The 20,481-nt window shown below is 34.8% G+C and overlaps 4 protein-coding genes across 8 annotated transcripts; 2 read left to right on the top strand and 2 right to left on the bottom strand.

Annotated features, from left to right (window-relative positions):
- Positions 1–447: 447 nt before the first annotated feature.
- LOC124407110 (dynein light chain 2, cytoplasmic) lies at positions 448–4,946 on the bottom strand. Of its 4 annotated transcripts, none has more exons than XM_046882941.1 (3): positions 4,763–4,946; positions 2,873–2,990; positions 448–2,188 (listed from the first exon to the last, which is right to left on the bottom strand). In XM_046882941.1, exons 2-3 carry the CDS (start codon positions 2,978–2,980, stop codon positions 2,027–2,029), a joined length of 270 nt encoding a protein of 89 aa, XP_046738897.1. In that variant the 5' UTR covers positions 2,981–2,990; positions 4,763–4,946; the 3' UTR covers positions 448–2,026. The 4 variants fall into 4 exon arrangements, with proteins under 4 accessions (XP_046738897.1, XP_046738896.1, XP_046738894.1 ...); XM_046882940.1 differs by having other exon boundaries at positions 2,873–2,992; positions 4,766–4,945; XM_046882938.1 differs by lacking the exon at positions 4,763–4,946 and adding an exon at positions 4,364–4,496.
- Positions 4,947–5,815: 869 nt separating this feature from the next.
- LOC124407106 (serine/arginine-rich splicing factor 1A) lies at positions 5,816–10,658 on the top strand. The gene is made up of 4 exons (XM_046882931.1): positions 5,816–6,099; positions 7,684–8,077; positions 8,481–8,675; positions 9,688–10,658. The coding sequence occupies exons 1-3, from the start codon at positions 5,930–5,932 to the stop codon at positions 8,670–8,672; spliced, it is 756 nt and encodes a 251-aa protein (XP_046738887.1). The 5' UTR covers positions 5,816–5,929; the 3' UTR covers positions 8,673–8,675; positions 9,688–10,658.
- Positions 10,659–14,184: 3,526 nt separating this feature from the next.
- On the top strand, positions 14,185–17,923 carry LOC124407168 (phenoloxidase 1-like). Its single transcript, XM_046883026.1, has 7 exons — positions 14,185–14,385; positions 14,845–15,255; positions 15,447–15,902; positions 16,045–16,366; positions 16,522–16,821; positions 16,915–17,147; positions 17,480–17,923. The coding sequence occupies exons 1-7, from the start codon at positions 14,275–14,277 to the stop codon at positions 17,723–17,725; spliced, it is 2,079 nt and encodes a 692-aa protein (XP_046738982.1). The 5' UTR covers positions 14,185–14,274; the 3' UTR covers positions 17,726–17,923.
- LOC124407171 (peroxisome assembly protein 12) lies at positions 17,634–20,425 on the bottom strand. Of its 2 annotated transcripts, XM_046883030.1 has the most exons (7): positions 19,810–20,419; positions 19,623–19,731; positions 19,344–19,537; positions 18,855–19,223; positions 18,594–18,679; positions 18,259–18,464; positions 17,634–17,708 (listed from the first exon to the last, which is right to left on the bottom strand). In XM_046883030.1, exons 1-6 carry the CDS (start codon positions 19,927–19,929, stop codon positions 18,353–18,355), a joined length of 990 nt encoding a protein of 329 aa, XP_046738986.1. In that variant the 5' UTR covers positions 19,930–20,419; the 3' UTR covers positions 17,634–17,708; positions 18,259–18,352. The 2 variants fall into 2 exon arrangements, with proteins under 2 accessions (XP_046738986.1, XP_046738987.1); XM_046883031.1 differs by lacking the exon at positions 17,634–17,708 and having other exon boundaries at positions 18,332–18,464; positions 18,594–18,681; positions 18,846–19,223; positions 19,810–20,425.
- Positions 20,426–20,481: the final 56 nt, after the last annotated feature.

Below are 20,481 nucleotides of genomic sequence, written 5' to 3'. Positions count from 1 at the left end.
ACTTTCCAATATCCAGGGCATACCACTCAAGGAAGCAAATATTTTACGTCTTATAATCTTCTGGTCATCAAATTTTGATGTGACACCCGGAACCAAAAATAGTGGATGTTTCAGTAGAAATAGGTTTAAAGTATAATTCATTACGGCATCAGGGTAGGATAACTATAATCAATTCTCATTAGTTGTTATTTCGTATTAAACAATCGATTTTCTCAGATTTATGAAATAGCTTAGTCACTACCATCCATGCATTTGGAATTACAGTTTCAGATCTAAAGTGAGAATAATTTTCTCAAAAGAGAATTCTTCTGCTAGGACATGACGGAATTAACTTCAATCTGGATGCAAATAATAAATGTGTGTGATAAATACTTATCGTAACATACTTAAATAAAAGGATGAGGTACAAAATTCAGTGATACTTAGAAAAAAACGAAAAGGAAAATAGATTTCAAAAAAACAAGTATATTTTATTATTAATTTATATTAAATGTAATGAATAAGTGAATGACACAGATTCCAACAATGGTCCAGACTTGCAAGACTTATGATTTGAATAACTTGATGAATTAATCAACTATTCAAGCAATAATAATAAATGTTTCAAGTGCTTATTTCCAATAAATTGTGAGATTATGCTTTCTAAACACTCAAGACGTACAATTCTCTCCTAGTTTTTTGACTTCTGCCCTTGTGGTCTGGCAAACCTTAAGCCCTACTTCGCTATCAATGTTGTGAAAATATTACCTAAAGATACGCACTATATGCGCAGATGGTGGTTAATTAAAATCATGCTGAGGCCTGAAATTTGGAAAAACATTACCCTCATTGCAACACATATAATTTACTTGCAGGGCACAAACCCGATTAATTCTGAATTAGAGAATATCGCATGTGGATTGCACTAGGTATAAATAGCATATTTGTATAATCTATTTATTAATTATGTTATGTGTAATTAGCATATGGAGTATTGAATGATCAATAGTGACGATGGAACAGACAGACATTGTCTGAAGCAATTCTGGAGCCCGAACATACCACTGATATTTAAGTATGCATCGCCCTGATAAAATGCCAGTGAAAAATCCAATGTCAGTTACAAAATACAACAATAGTAACACGAATGTTTCTAACAGTATTAAGTAGTATCGTTTTTTATCTTTTCCTTCTTTATGAAAATCAGAATTCAATTGTTATGTAATTAATATTTATTCAATGTATAATATATATATATATGTGTATATATATATGTATATATAGATATAAAAAAAAATCTGATGCTTTCATCGGCACGTTAAATTTTTAATACTCCTCTTCATCTTAATATTAAACAAAACGTCATCAAACAAGTAAAAAAAATCATTCAACTAGTTATTCACTGTGTGTAGCGTTGTGGGGGGAGCGTGGGAGGCGGGGAAGGCTAAGTAGGGAAAATATCGAAATTTTTGTTTTTAATTATTGTAAATTGTAATTAGCTTAATCAGCGTTCACTAGTGATAATTTCCAGCGACAGGGGATCTAGTTTCTGACAAATAATGTATACACAGACTAGTCAACACGTTGCATTTTCGTGATCCTGAACAATAACGCAGTACCAAACTGCAACGATGAACATAAGGTGGAGAACCCTGCACGACTGTACATTATCATGAGTAAGGTCTGATTATACGTAGTATATACCTAATAGAAACAAGAACACAACAAAGTTTTTTGTTTTTTTTTCTTGGCATACACAATACATTCCAACGTGTAAGGTAGTATGTCAATATTTTTATATGTCCCCCAACCCTTAGATTCTCTACACAAATAGATTTATATTTTAGTCCATATATTGTTGTCCAATACGCAGTTGGAGAACAAACGAGATTGTTGCGTCATTTATGCCATATTTCAGGACCCTCCTTTACCTTTTTTTATTAAAATCAGTTCTTATCATATATTTGTATATGTAATACAATTTAATTTCTCAGGTGACGTGGCGATTGAACGGGGAAGGGGGATAGTACAGAGGATAGAATCCAGCTTATCCGCTCTTAAAAAGAAGAATGGCTACCTGGCCCAAGTAAAAATAGATGAAATGTCTTGTTTCATGCGTCACATAGCTACCAAAGTTACGCCCAACAATGCAATGCCACGTGGGATTATATTTCTTGTCAAACTCCTTCTTTATGAAGGCTGCAATGTCCTATAACACACCAACACATGAGGCTCATTATTAAATATTCAACGAAATACCAAATCAAGTTGTAAGTAATATTATAGGGATATATACAAGATTTCTTCAGGAGAAACTCCTCTCCCAAGATAATAATCAAAGAAATTTCAAGACTACGTAATGTTAAATGTGACCAACTTCTGATTTGTATTTTTCCAACATGTAGGCAAATTTGACAAGGTGCATTAATAACATGATATGAAATATGTTACTTTTGCAATGACTAACTCGCACTCAAAATATAGATATTATACACAACATTCATGTTGCTTTTGCAGAGCTTACTTTAGGATACTACGTTGTCATTATCTTAATTAACTAACAAAAACTTCCTCTCATTTGCGTAACGCTTCCATTATTAGGACACCTTGAGAAACTTCCGGGAGACATGTCAATCTCTATATTTAGACAGATCAAAATAGCTTAGGACAAGCTGTTATCGAACTTTCGCACCCAAGTGAACCCCAAATTGCATTAAATAGTATTTGTACTTCGTTTTGGATAGCAATGACAAAAAGCAATGTCAGGTTATCTGTAAGTAGCAGTAAATTACACAAATATTCAATAAACAATAGCCACGATAAAAGGAAAAGTTAACTACCCAAAATAAATTCGGAAAATGTGAAAAATCAATTTGTGAGTCAATCCTCTCACCTTTTCAATATTAAATTTCTCAAGGGCCTGAGTGGCACAGTCCACGGCATCCTGCTGCATCTCCTCGGACATGTCAGCATTTTTGATCACAGCCTTACGGTCCGACATCTTGTTTGGTCTAAAAACAGTAATGAAACGTTTTTCTCAAGATAAGAATTACAGCCTGATAGGTATTTGTCTGAAATGGTGCACCTAAACCATTTTCAACAACGATTAATTACTCGTTATTAATAAATCTACTGATTGTTGTATAATGGGTTGTTGATGGTTACATAATTCACTGAAATGACACCTGCGCTGAGATTATTGGAAATGAAAGCGAGATCAAATGGACCTAAAGTTCAAAGTCGATTACTTTTCCATATATTTACATTGAAATTTAATGGTCAATGTTGAGATTCATAACTTTTCACAATTTCTTAAAGACTAAAATTTCTAGTTGACTACTCTTTCAAAGGTATTTCATGTTTGCAAATAGCTGCGGTATTCATGTTGCCTGGTATCCTCGTCAAGTTTGAAGCAAAATGAGTAAAGCATTCATTCCATGTTCGGCATTTCATTGGTTTGTGAAGAATTAATCAGAGCACTAAAAAAAAAAGAGCAAATGCCTGAGAATATAAAATAAATCCCTACTGTTTAAAATAATCTGGTACGTATCTTGTTTCACCGATAAAAATTCAAAATTTTCCATCTGTTTTCAAAATTTTATGGGCCTGTTCTCAAGTGCAAAATATTCTCAAGGTGGTAGGCCGATGTGAATTATTATCTTTGCAAAGCATACAATTAAAATTTTATCTCTTATGCTGGCCTCTTACATTTATCGGCATTCTAATGGATGCTTGTGTGCACTATGCAAAATTTTAAAAAATACTGTAACTCGATGCATTCATTTTTCCATGGGATATTTTTCGACGTCTAGCAAAAAAAAAAGTATAATACTTTTCTCGAGACATAGCAATTGTGATAAGACTAGAAAGCGACTAGCTTGTTTTCTCATCAAAAGATAGCTCTCAATTTAATAAAGTATTCTGCTGAGAAAAAATTGAGCAAAAACATATTTAGATTTTCATCTGTGATTCATTTTTTCAAGTTGCAAGTAGCGTTCGAGTACCATTTGTAAAATTAACCAACAGAAAGATTTGCGAGCGGAAAAAAAATATATATTGACTTACTGCAAGGCTTTGAATATACGCTACAAAAATAGTAATAAACTCTGTTTCACCACCTTGAGTAAATACTTTGATCAGTCAGCAGCTTGAAATATGGTTTCGACTACACATCGACAGTAACTGGTGGGATGTCCGATACATAATTACAACGGACATGTAAATTTTGGAGCTGCTTGATCGACACGAGTGATTTAAAGAGTATAAATATAGGACTGTACACTTAGATGAAATATGTAGAATCGCAGAAACGAAAGGCGATGAAATTATGGAAACGAAAACAACGAATATCGGGTAGTAAAGTGTAATTTGTGAGATTTCGCACCTAATATACGAATTAATTTTAAATGAACCTCGGAGGTAGAACACGCGCGATTTTGACAGTGGCGTGAACGTCAAATACCGGCATGTCAATACCAGATGCCAGATCGCCAGCAGCAGAAGAGGCTCGGGTAATATAAGCGGGCGGGAGCGACGGCGAGCGCGAGGAGAAGCGCGGGACGGGTATTGTTTTATCGATAAGAAAATATGTCGCAGGATCGGCACGCGATTGAATATAACGAGCGATAGAATTGTAATTGGTAAAGAATACATGTCATATTTATTATTCGCGAATACGTAATGGGTGATAGAGACCGCCAACCAAAGCCAAACTTGACAGTAAGATCATTGCCCCCCCGACCGTTTGAAACCGAAATATTTCGTAAAGTAGTTGTTAACATACCTTTTTTATAAGCTACTCTCGGCTGGTTTATATTCTGGCAAACACTCGAGGCTCTTTCGATTACGTTTCACACAGTTTACCGCGGCAAACCGAATTTACTCCGCGATTTTTCCGCGCTCGAGCCAAACACCAAAAATCCCTTCACGGGTTGAAGATTGTACCTCAACGTATCTCGACTCTGATTGGTCGAGGTGTAGGGTCTTCTATCAGGGTCTTCTATCAACCCGGCATGCCTTGCGTCGTACAGCCCGCGCAAGAAGGGATACGGATGACGCATTCAAACCAATTCAAACGTTATTATACCCGCGACGACAAATATCACATCTTTTTTTGTCATTGTACAAATCATTAGTTTCGTGGGCTTATTTTTTTTATTCAATATTTTAATTCGAATATACGCCGGCAGCAGGGAAATTTGGCGTGTTTCGATCGAGATTGTACGTAATGAAAACATAATGCAACATACGCCAGGAAGCCTAGCGATGAACTTTAGTATATTGAAGATAAAATATTACAGTTCATGAAATGAAAATGGAGTGGGATACGTTAACGAGGGGTTCATGCGGTAACATGTATATTCAAATATCTAAACTTACCTACTGTAATTTCTGGAAAAACGAAAATTTTTTTACAACTCAATAGTGACTTCACAAATTTCAGGATCGGATATAAATAAACCGTCACGGTAACGTGCGTATCTTTGACAATCACCAGCTTGCTTTTATTTATATGTCCTTTTTCCTTTTATAAAAGCATAAATGATCGATTTTTTTTCTTCTGGGTATATGTGTACAAAGTGAAATGAAAACTACAAAAACATCCTGTTTGCAACAATTGGTCACCGTCAAATCAACATCTTTAATTGAAATTAAAGCATCCTCTCAGATTTGTAGCATTAAAAATAAGTTGAAAAATCTTCAACTCATGAATGGTAGTTAATTTTTTTCTTTATTTACAAGAATCCATCTCTTCTCAGTTTTAATTTAAAAAATTCATAACAACAAGTCAAATCAATCGAAGTATCCGCTTCCGGACGATGACCGGGCGACGCCATCTTGTTTGTTCCATGCAGAGTGAAGCAGCGGCCGTGAACAATTAAGACGCAAATACCGTCACTGTCGCAATTGATGATTAACTAGACTCTGTTAATTATTCCGATTAATCAAGATGTCTCACGGTGGTAGAAACGAGTGTAGGATTTACGTGGGAAATTTACCACCAGATATTCGTACCAAGGACATCCAGGATCTTTTCTACAAATTTGGTAAAGTTACCTTTGTTGACTTGAAAAACCGTAGGGGGCCGCCATTCGCCTTCGTTGAGTTCGACGACCCAAGGTACAGATTTTTACTTTTACGTTTCTACTTGTCAGGTTAGCATACGGGTGTTGGATATACTTGTTCATCGGATATTATATTCGGCGTGCTGTATTTCGCCCTTGTGGCTAATAATCTTGCATATCTCTAAACCTATGCAACGTAACCTTGTACTTTCATTGCGTGATCTAATTTTGATGGCGACCACAAGTTTATCATCCATTTGAATTCGTAAACCAAGTACGTGTATCAACACAAGTATACGCATTCGTGCACGAATACGCGTCGGAACTTCAAAGTTCAATTATGCTTAATCGTTTTACCGGATGAGAATTCATGCATATTGTATGGCTTGCAAAGGTCACTGTAAAACTTGTTATACGGACTGCACATTTACATGGAAATCACATGTGACTATTCAAATTTTACAGAGACTAAACTAAAGTCCCCAGTGTCTAGGCACTGGTGGTCTTTGGCTGTAAACGACAGCAAGGTTGGCAGCCACAAAATTTCACAGCTTTTTATCAAAATACTTCCTGGTGTATACCATTCCTGAGCAAGCAGGTGGTGCAGAGCTCCGGAGCAGTAAACTGCCAAGTTTAGGTTGGTGACCCCGGGCAATGGAACTTGGTCTCTTGTTGTTTGGAACAATTTGACCTTCATTGTACTTTTGCTACCGACTTGATAAATTATTGTATTTCTTTGCTGTGTGAAACCCCAACACACAGGGTAACAATTTTGCCGTTGGTTTGTGGTTGCCAATTATGCTGCGATTATAGTTATAGTTGCTGTTCTGCGAGTTGAAACCCTGAGTCTATTTGAACTATAAAGTGAATTACAGGTCACTCCGGACATGTAGTATGCTAACCTCTCAGCAAAAAATTTTGGACATACATACACTTCAAGAATTAGTTCACTTTGTAGTGCAAGAAGCCACAGTGACATAAAAATATGGTTTTATTAAGGTTACAGAATCTTCCACTATGACCTTCCAACAGTTTTCACAAGCCAGTGCAATTAGGAGATTTCGCGAAATTTTATTGAATAGGTTATACAATACGAAGATGCTTTAAAAAAAAAAAAAAAAAAAAAAAGCAAATCTTGGTCCTCCGGTTTGCAGTTTACTGAAAGTCAAGATTTGTTCAGATATATTTTATGATACAAAACCGGTTCCACGTGAAATCAAGATTTGCATAGTTCATGATGAGTAGTAGCATCTTTGAAAACATGATTGCAAATTTTTTAAAAGTAAACGATACTAGTTGCATGTAAATCACTTTTTCGATTTCATTCAGTTGCGCATAGATAGCTCGGCACTATGTTCTTACAAAGCTGCATAGAAATTTTGGAAAATTTGACGATTAGGAAACTTTAACAATCTGACTACTTAACGGTCCGTTTTTTATATGCTCAAAGTGTCTCCAGTAGTTGACTCGTCTCTTTGAAAATATTCAGTTTACATTGTAAAATGATCGTTTTATCTCGAAAACTAATTTCATGTATGATGTAAACTAAGTTACACAGCTCCAGTAAACTTCACCTCAAACGTATTAATCGAATAAATGTAAAAATAAATAAATAAAGATGTTTATATTGAAATTACAGGGATGCCGAGGATGCAGTACATGCCAGAGATGGTTATGACTATGATGGCTATAGATTAAGAGTAGAATTTCCCAGGGGTGGGGGACCAAGTAACAACTTTCGCGGGGGACGTGGTGCCGGAGGTGGTGACAGTGGCGGTAGAGGTGGCAGAGGTGAAATGAGCAATTCTAGAGGCCGTGGTCCTCCGGCTCGTCGATCTCAGTATAGAGTATTGGTTACGGGTTTGCCATCTTCTGGGAGCTGGCAGGATCTCAAAGACCATATGCGCGAAGCGGGTGACGTTTGCTTTGCAGATGTTTACAAAGATGGGACTGGTGTCGTTGAGTTTCTACGTTACGAAGACATGAAGTATGCGGTTAAAAAACTAGATGACTCCAGGTTCAGATCGCATGAGGTATAACTTCTATGTCCATTTGTAATTATTCGGTGTAGTGCAATTAATTGAATTATGTTTTCCCATATCACAGACATATTCTCTGTATGTAAATGACAAACTAGTCGTTGAAAAATTGTCATTTACTAAAACTGGAAATTTTAGCTTATTGATTTAAGTTAATTTTGAATGTGTTACAAATGAAAATATTCCAGTAATTGAATTAGAGCAAAATTCCTTGGAGGATTGCATGTTGTTTCAAAATCAGTACAATAAAGTTTGTACACGTAAAAATTAATAGATGCATTAGCCACAATCGTTTCGCATTACTTCAGCTCTTTTTAAATATATTACTATTCAAACATTGATCATCAATGTCTTATTCAGTGTGACTGCCACGTTAACTGTTTATTTCACTTCTCAGGGTGAAGTTGCATACATTCGTGTCAAAGAAGATCACAGCAGTGGAGATCGCGGCCGCAGTGAAGACCGAGAGAGAGGACGTACTCGTTCAAGGAGTTACAGCCCACGTCGTCGTGGTTCTCCTACCTATTCGCCATTGCGTCGTAACTACTCGCGGTCACGCTCACGCTCCAGGTCTCGCTCATACGATTAGTGTGTACGTATCAATACTATATACCCCCGTGATAATATGAGTGATTTTTCAACCACTCATGCCTTGCCGAATTCCGTTTTCACTGCTTTGACTCACTAAACACATTTATCTTGGCTGAACGAATTGTAAGTTGTATTTTCCGAACTTTATTCAGGTTGCCATTGCATAATTGACAAATATGTTGTTACCTGTGTATTACATACGATCACAGGTGCAACGTAAAATAAGATTTTTCACAGTCTATAATAAACACCATTCTTTTTTCATAATAATTTTCAATCTTTTTCTTGTTTTACTTCAGAGGGAAATCTTGACAAGTTTTTGGAATCGAAAATTTGAAAGTAATTGAGTTCTATCATCATACTTGTTGTGAATTGCATTGCACTTTTTTCTATAAGTTAATCGTAAACAGTTTTATCAATTGTCAATTGTGGTTACCGATCTGATATTAAAATAGATTCTTATGCATAATGTCTGTACAGTTAATCGTGTTGGGTTTACTCAAATTCTGTACCAATTGAACTAAGCAGTTACAAAAATTGCAAGAAAAAATCTTTAATGGTCATATTATTACAGCATAATAGTGTTTAACATATCTTTAATACAAGATATGAATCGTTACAGAAATCTATAATGACTGCCGAACTTTTTAAATATAAAAGATGGGTAATATTCGATATATTGATTAATTCTGTGCCACCATTGGTTTATCAAAGCAATCTACAAATTCTTGAAATATTACAAGACTTCTTTGTTCCATTTTTCAACACCATAATATTTAACTATGCATATTCATTACTTTGCACATGTAAAGGAATAATGTTTTGAGACCTGATTAATTATCATCATCAGCTAGATCAGGGATAGAACTTTAGATTTGGAGCTGATGTAAAATTTGCAATTCACAACAAATATGACGTGATAACATTGTCATCTACAAATACGTATCGACACGTGATTTAATGTTTTATTTTTTGCCAATAAAAATTGTTTTAAGCCCTAATTGTTATTGCAGGATAACAGATCTTTGTCAGATGAGACCTCATGGTAGCCAAATATGAGAACAATGATTTGGTGATCATGAGCATTGCGAGACATTGCGCTGACAACCCCACTGCATCTTATTACTTATAACATGCTGTACACCGCGTCATCTCCTACCTTATGTTTAATACGTTTATAACTTTTAATGACAAAACTATCTGCAACAGACGGATTTCAATATTCATAAGTCTTTACACTTATGAAAATGGATTGTAAAAAACACATTTGCCAAACATATACGTGGCAAAACCACATAGTAATCCTAAAGCGTATGCAGAAAGAAACACATATTCTCATGCACTATTAAAACCACCAATCCATTTCTATAAGTCTTTGATGGATAACTCAATCTTGTGCTTAAAAGATGTAAATGTGTAAACAAGATTTTCTAACTGCACACATATTTATAAGCTTTCGCTCTGAGTCGATGATGCAAAGAGGCTCTGAATATTATAAATATTTTTACCAATGGGAACATCTGAATATATTTACATATTATACATATTTAAGTAAAATATCCATTCCTTTGAGAATATTATCAATTGTATATACGAGTCATAGGTCAGAGTTGTATGCTCAAATTCAGCAATGTTCCTTACACAACTCGTCGCAAAACGATTTCATACCGATTGTATGTTATCTGAATCTCGAAGCGATTTCTTCGATTGCAACTGAGGAATAGCATATAACGTACTTTCATTACGTTTTAAAATATATTTGATTCTATTACAGAGTTCATATATGTTCATAATTTGAAAGAAATACAAAAATTCATTCCTGTTGACGTTACAATTGCTTAGAGATTGCAGAATACGCGTTTGGGGTTTAAAGATTCGAATCTGATCTTGATTGTCTATTATTGTATCGAGAAACTAATGTATTTTTTCTTCTTTTGTATATTGGATTGGATTGTAACACAATGAATGAAAAACTGAGAAACTACACGATGTTACTTCTTGGATGGATATAATGCTTCGTTCATACTTGACGATGGGATGGGATGGAATGCATTTTGGATGGATTTGTATGGAGCATAAATTTAAGCGGATTAAAGATAAGTCGCAGTGAGGATAATCAGGATTAAGGATAAATTTGGACAAGAGGAAATTCAGGAACGCGATCCTCAAGCAAGGATATATTCAATTCGAGGATTATCGATTAGCTGGGATTGGATTCAAGCTGATACACATTGGCAAGTCCATTGAAAACTCCGTGAAATTGACGTGGTTTTGTTTTTCTTGTTTCTTATTTTTTTTCTACCTAAATTACAGTCTGTTCACGTCTATCCACAAACTCTTCAGTGTAGAAATTTAATAATAATTTTAAACGTGGTTAAAACATCAAGAACATATACCATGTTTTAATGAGATGATTTGTTCTTTAAAAATTTCATATTCATTTCATTTAAGTTTATTTTTATTTTTTTGGTCTCAACCTACCAAATTTGTGAATGGTTAATATCCATGTGCCAATATTGAAACATCTTTTAGGACTGGTCAACGTTTTGCAATAAATCACATTCTTTTTTCTTAAACTCATACTCAGGAGTTTTATATCCTGGAATCAATCAAAGTAAAACATCATACTATTCTCTCAATATTATAATCTTATTATATTTGTGCATTCCTCTTTGGTATAGTGTAATACTTTGCGTTAGTAATTGATATCTTGTTAGAATGATTGCTCAAATTTAGAAAAAAAAATCAGTGCTACAAAATATAGTTTAGATCCTTCGTTTGATTATGACGCATTCAATGCCACGAATCGCACCTGCATACCACGTTAAACAAATTGTAGTCGACTTCACCACTGGTTTCGAATGTGTTAGAATCAATTTAAAAGTCTGTACATTAACTGTGCACTCATCTCACAAAATACATGGACAGTTGTGTATAATGATATTTTAAACTTAAATATCATTGGATTATTAGGTATTTTCCATGAAAGTTGTTTTTCTCTCTCAGGATTCTGATATCATAAACCGAGAAAGTTCAACAACAAGGGTTCTTTTAATGCCAATTTTATCGGTTTTTTTTCTATTTGGACAATTCTATACTTTGGCTAAACTAAAAAATTTTAAATCACACTGTTCAACGATATACTTCGACCTTATTAAAACATATAAATACCAGTGTTTAATATTCGCATCATTTATATTTAAAAGAAATGAAAAACAGAAAGAAGAGGATTTCACTTAATTGAGACTTTCTTATTTTGACGTGAACGGACTATAGTTTTTTGTGGATTTCGATACCGCGAAAATATATCTACTGCGAAAGGAACGGGGAGATGGACAGGACTGGAATTTATTGGGATTCAGAAGCCTCGCGGGATTGATTATTACGCATGGAGGATTCTGCGATCTGGATAAATTCAATGGATAATATAATGCATACCGTTTGGACTTGTCAAGTGGATGGGACAGGATATTTGGCAGAAGGATTCATATTTCGATCAACTTTCGTTTCAATTACATGAGACATGAATGAGGAACGCGCCTCGCCGCATAGGGTTCATGGAATGCTCTAGGTTGGATTTGGACTTGCAGTCGCTTAGGAGGAAAAGTTCAGGATCATTACAGAATAGTTGGAAATCATTTTTAATGGAGTCAAAAGGATTGGATGGCTATTTATAAGGTACTTGTACACCAGTTTTGAAACTGAGGTACTTTCCATGTTCGCTTTTTGCATGCCTTGCTTTATTCCCTTCTGTCGTCTTCTTTGAACACCTTCTAATTATCTTTTCATTCATTGGCTGAATGCATTCAAGTTGATCTATCCATTAACCAACACATGTCCAGTACTAAGCAAGAACTCTACTAACTGGACGAGTTTCTCCAACTGCGTGTATATACACATATATACACAATTACGTATCGCTAGTGGCTTTATGACGATATGATCCATTGATTTGATGTGAAGATTGTTTTAAACAAACTTTTTCACCATCAAAGACGAAACATCCATGTTGTAGAAATAATAGTCGACACCTCATACACTCGCAGAAAACATCCATATAGTTTATTGTTTCAAAATCGAATCTATACATCCTCAGATAACGAGATATCCAAAATGGAGTGAAAGTATAGCATATTAAAAAGTAGGAATTATTAATAATGTAAAACTGATTATTTTAATAATATAACTGATATGAGGATATTTCTTAAATGTTGTTTATCTTGGTCATGGACTAAAAATAAATCAAAATGCTGAATAAATTCCTCATAGTAGTAAGTGCACAACACAGAATTTAAGTTCGTCAATCTTTTCAATAATAGATATGGTTCATCAGACTTATAGAGACTTACTATTTATTTGAAAATTATTATCATCTCAATGAATCAAACAATGATTTTTATGTGCGTTATACTGACTACGTGCAGTAACAAAACCTGAGGCTGTTTAGATACTGTTTTCGTTGGCTGGTTACTATCTTTGGTTGAGTAGACTAATTACATAGTTAATTCGTTTTATTACCACCTTTGCAGTTTGTTCAAACTAAGTGTAATGTGTCATTGGTGGTAAAGTAAAACATTGAGCGATTTTAGTTTAAAAAAAAATTATATTTACTCATACTGCCACCAATCCCATAATCACTCATTTCTTTCGTGCATGTTCCGATTTCTCTACAGCAAGCACTTTGAGAGAGCTTAATAAAATAGGTTCGTGTTGTAAACTCACTTCTTTTTCAAGATGTACAAATGTATGACGAATAGTAATCATTCCATATTTGTTTACTTGAAAACATTCTGCTGGTAATGTACATCCTGGGATTTGACTTCAATAAAATTTATATTTGCCGATTAAAAACGTGATTTATTCAACCGAATAATGTATCCCATCTTAGATACTTATATATACTCATTCATACTTTCCATATACTTTCATTCGCAATTTAATCATGGTTATTACTGACCTGAAAGATCTAGAATATTTATAATTTATGTTAAGAATTGCACAACATTCTATATTTTAGTACTACAAGTCAAAGCAAGATCTGTAGTCTTATTTCCTAAGTACGGAAGACTCTACTGTCTACTGATTATATTATTTATGAAGACGAAGATATTATTGTAGTAAAATACAATACCATGTAGTACGGTGATTTCACAGCAAAGGATCATCCAAACATTCTACGACTTGTTTAATCCATGTGCAGTAATCAACCAAATCATAGTGCGAGATATTTTTAAATTGTAACAACTTCAATACTTGATTGAATATGAAAACCATCAGTGGTTTTGTTTATCATTTCGTTTGCCACTTCCATTCTTGGAAGCAGAAAAAGTTCATGACGTCAGTGCATTTCCCGGATATTCAGCATAAAAAATTTCACAAATCGTGGTTTTTTCTTTTATATGTAAGTATGAATTAAGATAAGAAAGCTACATCGCACATAATTAGAAACAAACACGAGTTTATATGCATACATAACATGTTTGCCAATAATTCAGGATGTGGTCTCTTAATCAACACTTGCGTTTACTATATAAGATATCTTCTAAGATTTCTACAGTAGTTGGTCTCCTACCATCTTATACTGTAGATAGTTGTCCAACATGTCGCGAAGTGTGTCAGATATACTGTATCTCTATGATCGTCCATCGGAACCAATATTTGTCCCACGTGGCAATAACTCAACCACATTCAACGTTCCACCAAGTTATTTAGTAAGTATTACTCAGGGTGAAAGAACAAATACTCATACTTCATTTTCAAGTGAATTAGATCAACTATGAAGTTGAAGTGCAGAATCTGCCACGTCGCATATCTAGCTTTTGAATAAAATGGAGAAAAAACGAAAACGTATTTCCATACCTACGATAATCATGACTCAGTCGCACAAACATCTCAATAGCCCTTTGTTACAATATCATTGCTACCAATTGAAGTTTTAATGTCTAGTCGAGAAACATCAGCTTGCAATATCAAAGCCTGGATGGAAAGTAACTGAATCTAAATAATTCAACAATTAGTTAATTGTGATGTGAATAGATGTAAATTCCTGTTTGATACAATACTTGATACAATCAATTTATACTGCCTCTAATTTGAATAACATATATTTCACATAGTATGATCCGTTCAACGGATTATCAATGACTGAACTTTATAACCATTCATTACAGGTGGAAAGATATCAATCTGTTCCATCGGTTTTGTCCCGGGTTGGTGATGATGTCCCAAGAATTGCTGTCAATACAATAAATGTACCGTCACTCGGCATAGCAACCAATTTGGCTCGCACAGAGAATTTTTCTCTCTTCATGCCGAGCCACCGCAAAATGGCTGGACGTCTAATTGAGATTCTACTGGGAATGGCAACTTATGATGATTTTCTATCAGCATCAGTTTTTTGCCACGATCGAATCAATCCCCAAATGTATATTTACTGTTTGTCCGTTGCTATTCTGCATCGACCAGATACTAGAGATCTGCCAATACCTGCCTTGTGTGAAGTCTTCCCAGACAAGTTTGTAACAAACGGAATTTTTGCACAAGTACGAGAGGAAGCAAACCTTGTTGCATCTGGCTCAAGGGTGAGCAAAAATTTCTATGTAGTTTTCTTAACTAACAGTACAGGCAAATGCGACGCAGTTACGCAGTATGTAATTATTTCATAATTATTGCGTCATAGTGATTTTTCAACAATATTTTCTGAAATAATCCAATCCACGATGTATATCAGCACCGAAAGTGTATCGAAGTTCTAATATTGAATGCCTTTTAGATGCCAATTGAAATCCCTCGAGACTACAGTGCATCTGATTTAGATGTGGAGCAGAGACTTGCATATTTCCGTGAAGATTTGGGTATCAATCTACACCACTGGCATTGGCACTTAGTCTATCCACCTTCTGGGCCAATGCAAATAGTTAACAAAGATAGACGTGGCGAACTTTTGTACTACATGCATTCACAGATTATGGCTAGATATAACTTTGAACGATTTTGCAATGATCTTCCACGTGTAGAACGTTGGAACAGGTGGCGCGAACCAATTGCCGAAGCTTATTTTCCCAAACTGGATTCGTTTGTATCTAGTCGTGCTTGGCCTGCCCGTCCAGCTAATTCAAAGCTGAAGGATGTTAATCGCACAATTGATCAACTTCAATTTGACATAGAAGACCTGGAAAGATGGAGAGATCGTATTGCTGAGGCAATTTCAACTGGATCTGTAATAAATGTAAGAGACTATTTTTCTCTGTCTTCAACTAGCCACAACACGGTAATACATTCGAGACCGATTTAAAATTTGAAAACTGTGTTTTGCTCGTTTACGTTATATATGATCAAGCAGATATTTGAGAAGGTAATTTTAACTATAGGAGAGAGGTCAAACTGTACCACTGACAGAGAAGGATGGTATAGATGTATTGGGAAACCTCATGGAAGCTTCTGTTCTTTCTCCAAATTTTAATTATTACGGTGATTTGCACAACTATATGCACATAGCACTATCATTTGTACATGACCCGGATCACAGATATTTGGAATCCTTTTCACCTATTGGGGATCCCGCTGTCACCATGAGAGACCCTGTGTTTTATCGTCTACATGGTTGGGTAGAATCCATTTTTCAACTGTATAAAGGGACGCTCCCTCCATATACAGTGGAACAATTGAATAACCCAGGAGTTGATGTAACAGGTTTGTAACAGTTATTTTTAAAGAGCTACTAAGATAGTTCAAAGAATATAGGTGGGTGCTTACATTAAATAACTTGAATCTCACTCTATTGCATACCTCGAACTACAAAAGTCGTAAGCATTAACTAATGAACAGTTTTATTCCGTGAATCGCAGGTGTGGAAGTGGTTACAGAGAATCAGTCAAAAAACATATTTCATACCTTCTGGCAGCAGAGTGACGTTGATATGTCGCGAGGCTTGGATTTCATACCCAGAGGTTCTGTTTTCGTAAGGTTCACACATTTGCAGTATACTCCATATATTTACAGAATCCAGGTAAATAACAAAAGTGGAACAAACAAAATAGGAACCTGTAGAATATTTCTGGCACCAAAGCAAGATGAGCTCGGTAGACCTATGGTTTTCACAGATCAAAAAAATATGATGATCGAACTGGACAAATTCACCGTAAACTGTAAATAACTTATTCCTAAAAATTTTAAATACCAGTAAACATGGCACCTCAATGCTTTCTTTTAAAATTAATGCATAATTCACAAATTTTTAGTAAAACCTGGAGTCAACACCATTGAGCGTAACTCGACTTTGTCATCTGTAACAATTCCATTTGAAAGAACTTTTAGGAATTTGACTGACAATGTTCCAACTGATGTTAATAAGCTTGATGCTTTTAACTTCTGTGGTTGCGGTTGGCCTCAGCACATGCTTCTTCCAAAAGGAACTGAAAGTGGCTATGCGACAGAACTTTTTGTTATGATTTCCAACTACGACAATGACAAGGTATTTTTACCTAGTTAAAATTATTTAAAAAATAACACAGCCATTTCTTAGAAATACAAAAAATTATCATTGCACTTGAGAAAAATACTAATGAGGTTTAATCGTGCCTCATTAATTACGATTAGAACGCATTATAATTGTAGCATGAGTCTGTTTTGAGCTACAAACAATTCAATGAGCTGTAACTGAGAGATTCAATTCGAACAAGAGGACTTACATTTTGATTAATGTGAAAAGTATCTGGAAATATTTGCTTTAAGAAATATCCGGATATTTTGATTTTAAATATATACATTGCGATATTGCTAACAAAAAGTATCACTTATTCTTAGATCGAACAAGATGTAGGTGGACAGTGCAGTGATGCTGCCAGTTTCTGCGGAATACGAAACAAAAAGTATCCAGATGCTCGAGCAATGGGGTATCCATTTGATCGTCTACCACGTAATGGTGTTAATACTTTATCCCAATTTTTGACACCAAATATGAGAACTGCCACCGTGCAAATACGTCATACAAATTCCATCTTACGTCGGCCAAATCAACTGACTGCTAATCCATCCGTAACAAGGACTTAGCTCTTGTAGAAGTGTGTATATCTATCTCGGAAATACAACCGTTGATGTTATACGTAGAAACCACAACAAGAATAATTATATAATAATAGTAATCTATATATAATTTCATTTCATTTATTATGACCGATTTTTATGTAAACAACTACGTTTAATCGAATAGAACATAATCACAGTATACTTAATACAAGAAATCGCGCTACCTTAATGAGTTATTACTCAGAAACAATGAAAGTTTAATACGCTAAGGATTCTAGTTTGTTTTTCATGGTAGGAAAATAAGAATAAATTGATGTATTTTCACATTTGTGGAAGAATAAAAAATATATTACATACCATCAAATCGAGGATACATATTCTAAAATTAATGAAACTTATATACAGTTGAAAAACTTAAACCTTACATATCTATACAAGTACTCGGTATTTGACGCTGTCACATGTATGTATCAATATAAAAAAGATAACAATCACAATTATTCCCAATGTACAGAGATTGTGGTATTATTATTTTACTAAAGAGGAAAGTGAAGACTTTTTCAGTGAAGCTTCAGACTTATTTTCATTTTATGTGCATCTTCACATCTTATATCATGAGTGTACGAAAAAATGAAGTTATTTTGAAAATATCTACTCTACATATAATCGTACCAAGTCATCCTCTTTGGCTGGATAGTTGGTGATCGGACATTTCTCATATTCTCGTATATATCTTAGGATACACTGGTAGCAGAAGACGTACCTAACAGAGAGTAATATTTATTTTTAGTAGAAAATTTGTTTACTTTGCAACAATCCTTTGTAAGACATATTAATATATCCGTTACGTGAAACTAGGTGATGAAATGGAATTCAAACACTTTAAACTTACCCTGAAACTGGCAAAGCTGTGGGGATTTTCCGACCTTTGCGACAGATTGGACATAATCCTTTATACTGTAGAGCTATTTTTGGAACCTGGATTGAAAATCAAAATATATTGACGGTCATTTTTGTATGGCTCTAGTGCAGTAAACAGAAAATCCGGATTTTCCAAACATTGATGCATGTATTGTTAAAAATATTAGGAGAGGTAATATCATAAATTCCCCATAATTTGTTGAAGATGAATGTAAGTATAGGTTCCATTTACCTGAGGAGGCACAGGTGTTGGCAGAGCCATCAGGTTTACGTAATAATTTTCTTGATTCCACCATCGAAGAAACTGGAGAAAGAAAGCTCCAAATTCAAGTGATCTAGTGAAAAGCATTCCAAACAAATCTATGCCATTACTGAAGGTTAACGTTCCGAGCCTTAACTTCATCAGAAGGTCAGCGATGGTGAGAAATTTTTTATCATCTGCATAAGACAATGTAACAGACGCCAACCAAAGAAGTGGAGTCGAATATTCTGACCGTCCAGCCATGTACCTCAAGTATCGATAGAGTATTAGGCATTCATAAGTAACATGAAATATCATTTGTCCATTTATGACCAATTTCGTTCTAAGTTTCTGCCATCGCTGAAAAAAATTAGTTATTGAAATAACGTGGAGCTAATTAAAGTGTTGGTACTGTTGGTGATGACAAAGAGCATATTCAAAGCTTATCAATTATCTAAATGGCTTTTCTAATTCACATACATTCTGAGGTGTTTTACCATCAGCAACTTCAAATTTATATTCTTCCGCAAGCTTGAATATTTTGTTTCTGAAGTGCGGAAAGACGACTAACAGCAACAAAGAAATTTTCTCTTGCTTAGTAGATAACTTTCCATCTGAACCTGTTACGGACGAGGAACGTTTCAACCCGTAGAATGATTCGGAAAATGATGCCGCTGAAATAAATATGGATTTGATTAGACTGACAAAAACTTGGAGTGATTACTGAGAAGCATAGAGAAAGTTGCTCAATATATTTACAATATTTTTTAAGATAGTGATATTGCAGAGCAGCATTAAAAACCAGATACGCCTCATCGCACCATCCGTCAAGCCATCCATATCGATGTGGATTGACCAACACCAAATACTGAAATATTCTGTATAAGATTCATTACGTAACAAATTACATGATAATAATAGTGGTAAAAACGAGCCTGAGACGTACTGAGATTATTTTTTTGAAGACTGGTTCGAGTGTAGAGGCTAGAGATTCTTGAGCAACAATTTCAAAAATCGAGGGCTTAGCCTTGACTGTATCCGTTAAATACGCTCCTTTTTCAGCCATAACTATTGTTGTCTAATAATAAACCATCACACGCTCCGTAACGACGCTACTATTTTCATTCATAAAATATACATGAAAGCAATTGGCTATGTCATGTTGATTTTCGACTTGACAGAGTTCAAAGAGTTCAAGGTTAACAATTCCGTTCACTTGAACCACCATGTTCAATATTATACCTGAAATCATGAAATACGCGGCTCTTTATCAATGTTCAAAATCATCTCTTTGCTCCAATATCTGCTTGAATTCTTCCAACTTGACCATCAAAAACTTTAGAATTGTCACAGGTATCGGATCAACTTCGCTTAGAATGAATAAACAGACACTAGTCAGTTAAAACTATCGAAACGCGAGCTGTCAACCGGCTTGTGATTATGAATTTTCTGCAAATTTATAATGCTTGTTTACGAAGCTTTTGGTTAACATGGTAATCGCATTAGATGGAGTAAGATTCGATCTTTACTGTAGATAAATACCGATTTGGAATATAAGGGGACTACAGAAAATATATGTTTTAAAACATGTTTGCATTTGCTAACCTCGAATTTAGCA

The sequence above is a fragment of the Diprion similis genome, chromosome 6 (assembly GCF_021155765.1).
Source record: "Diprion similis isolate iyDipSimi1 chromosome 6, iyDipSimi1.1, whole genome shotgun sequence".
NCBI classification, from domain to species: domain Eukaryota; kingdom Metazoa; phylum Arthropoda; class Insecta; order Hymenoptera; family Diprionidae; genus Diprion; species Diprion similis.
Note: the sequence above shows the minus strand (reverse complement) of the source record. Positions and strands in the feature narration are given on the sequence as shown.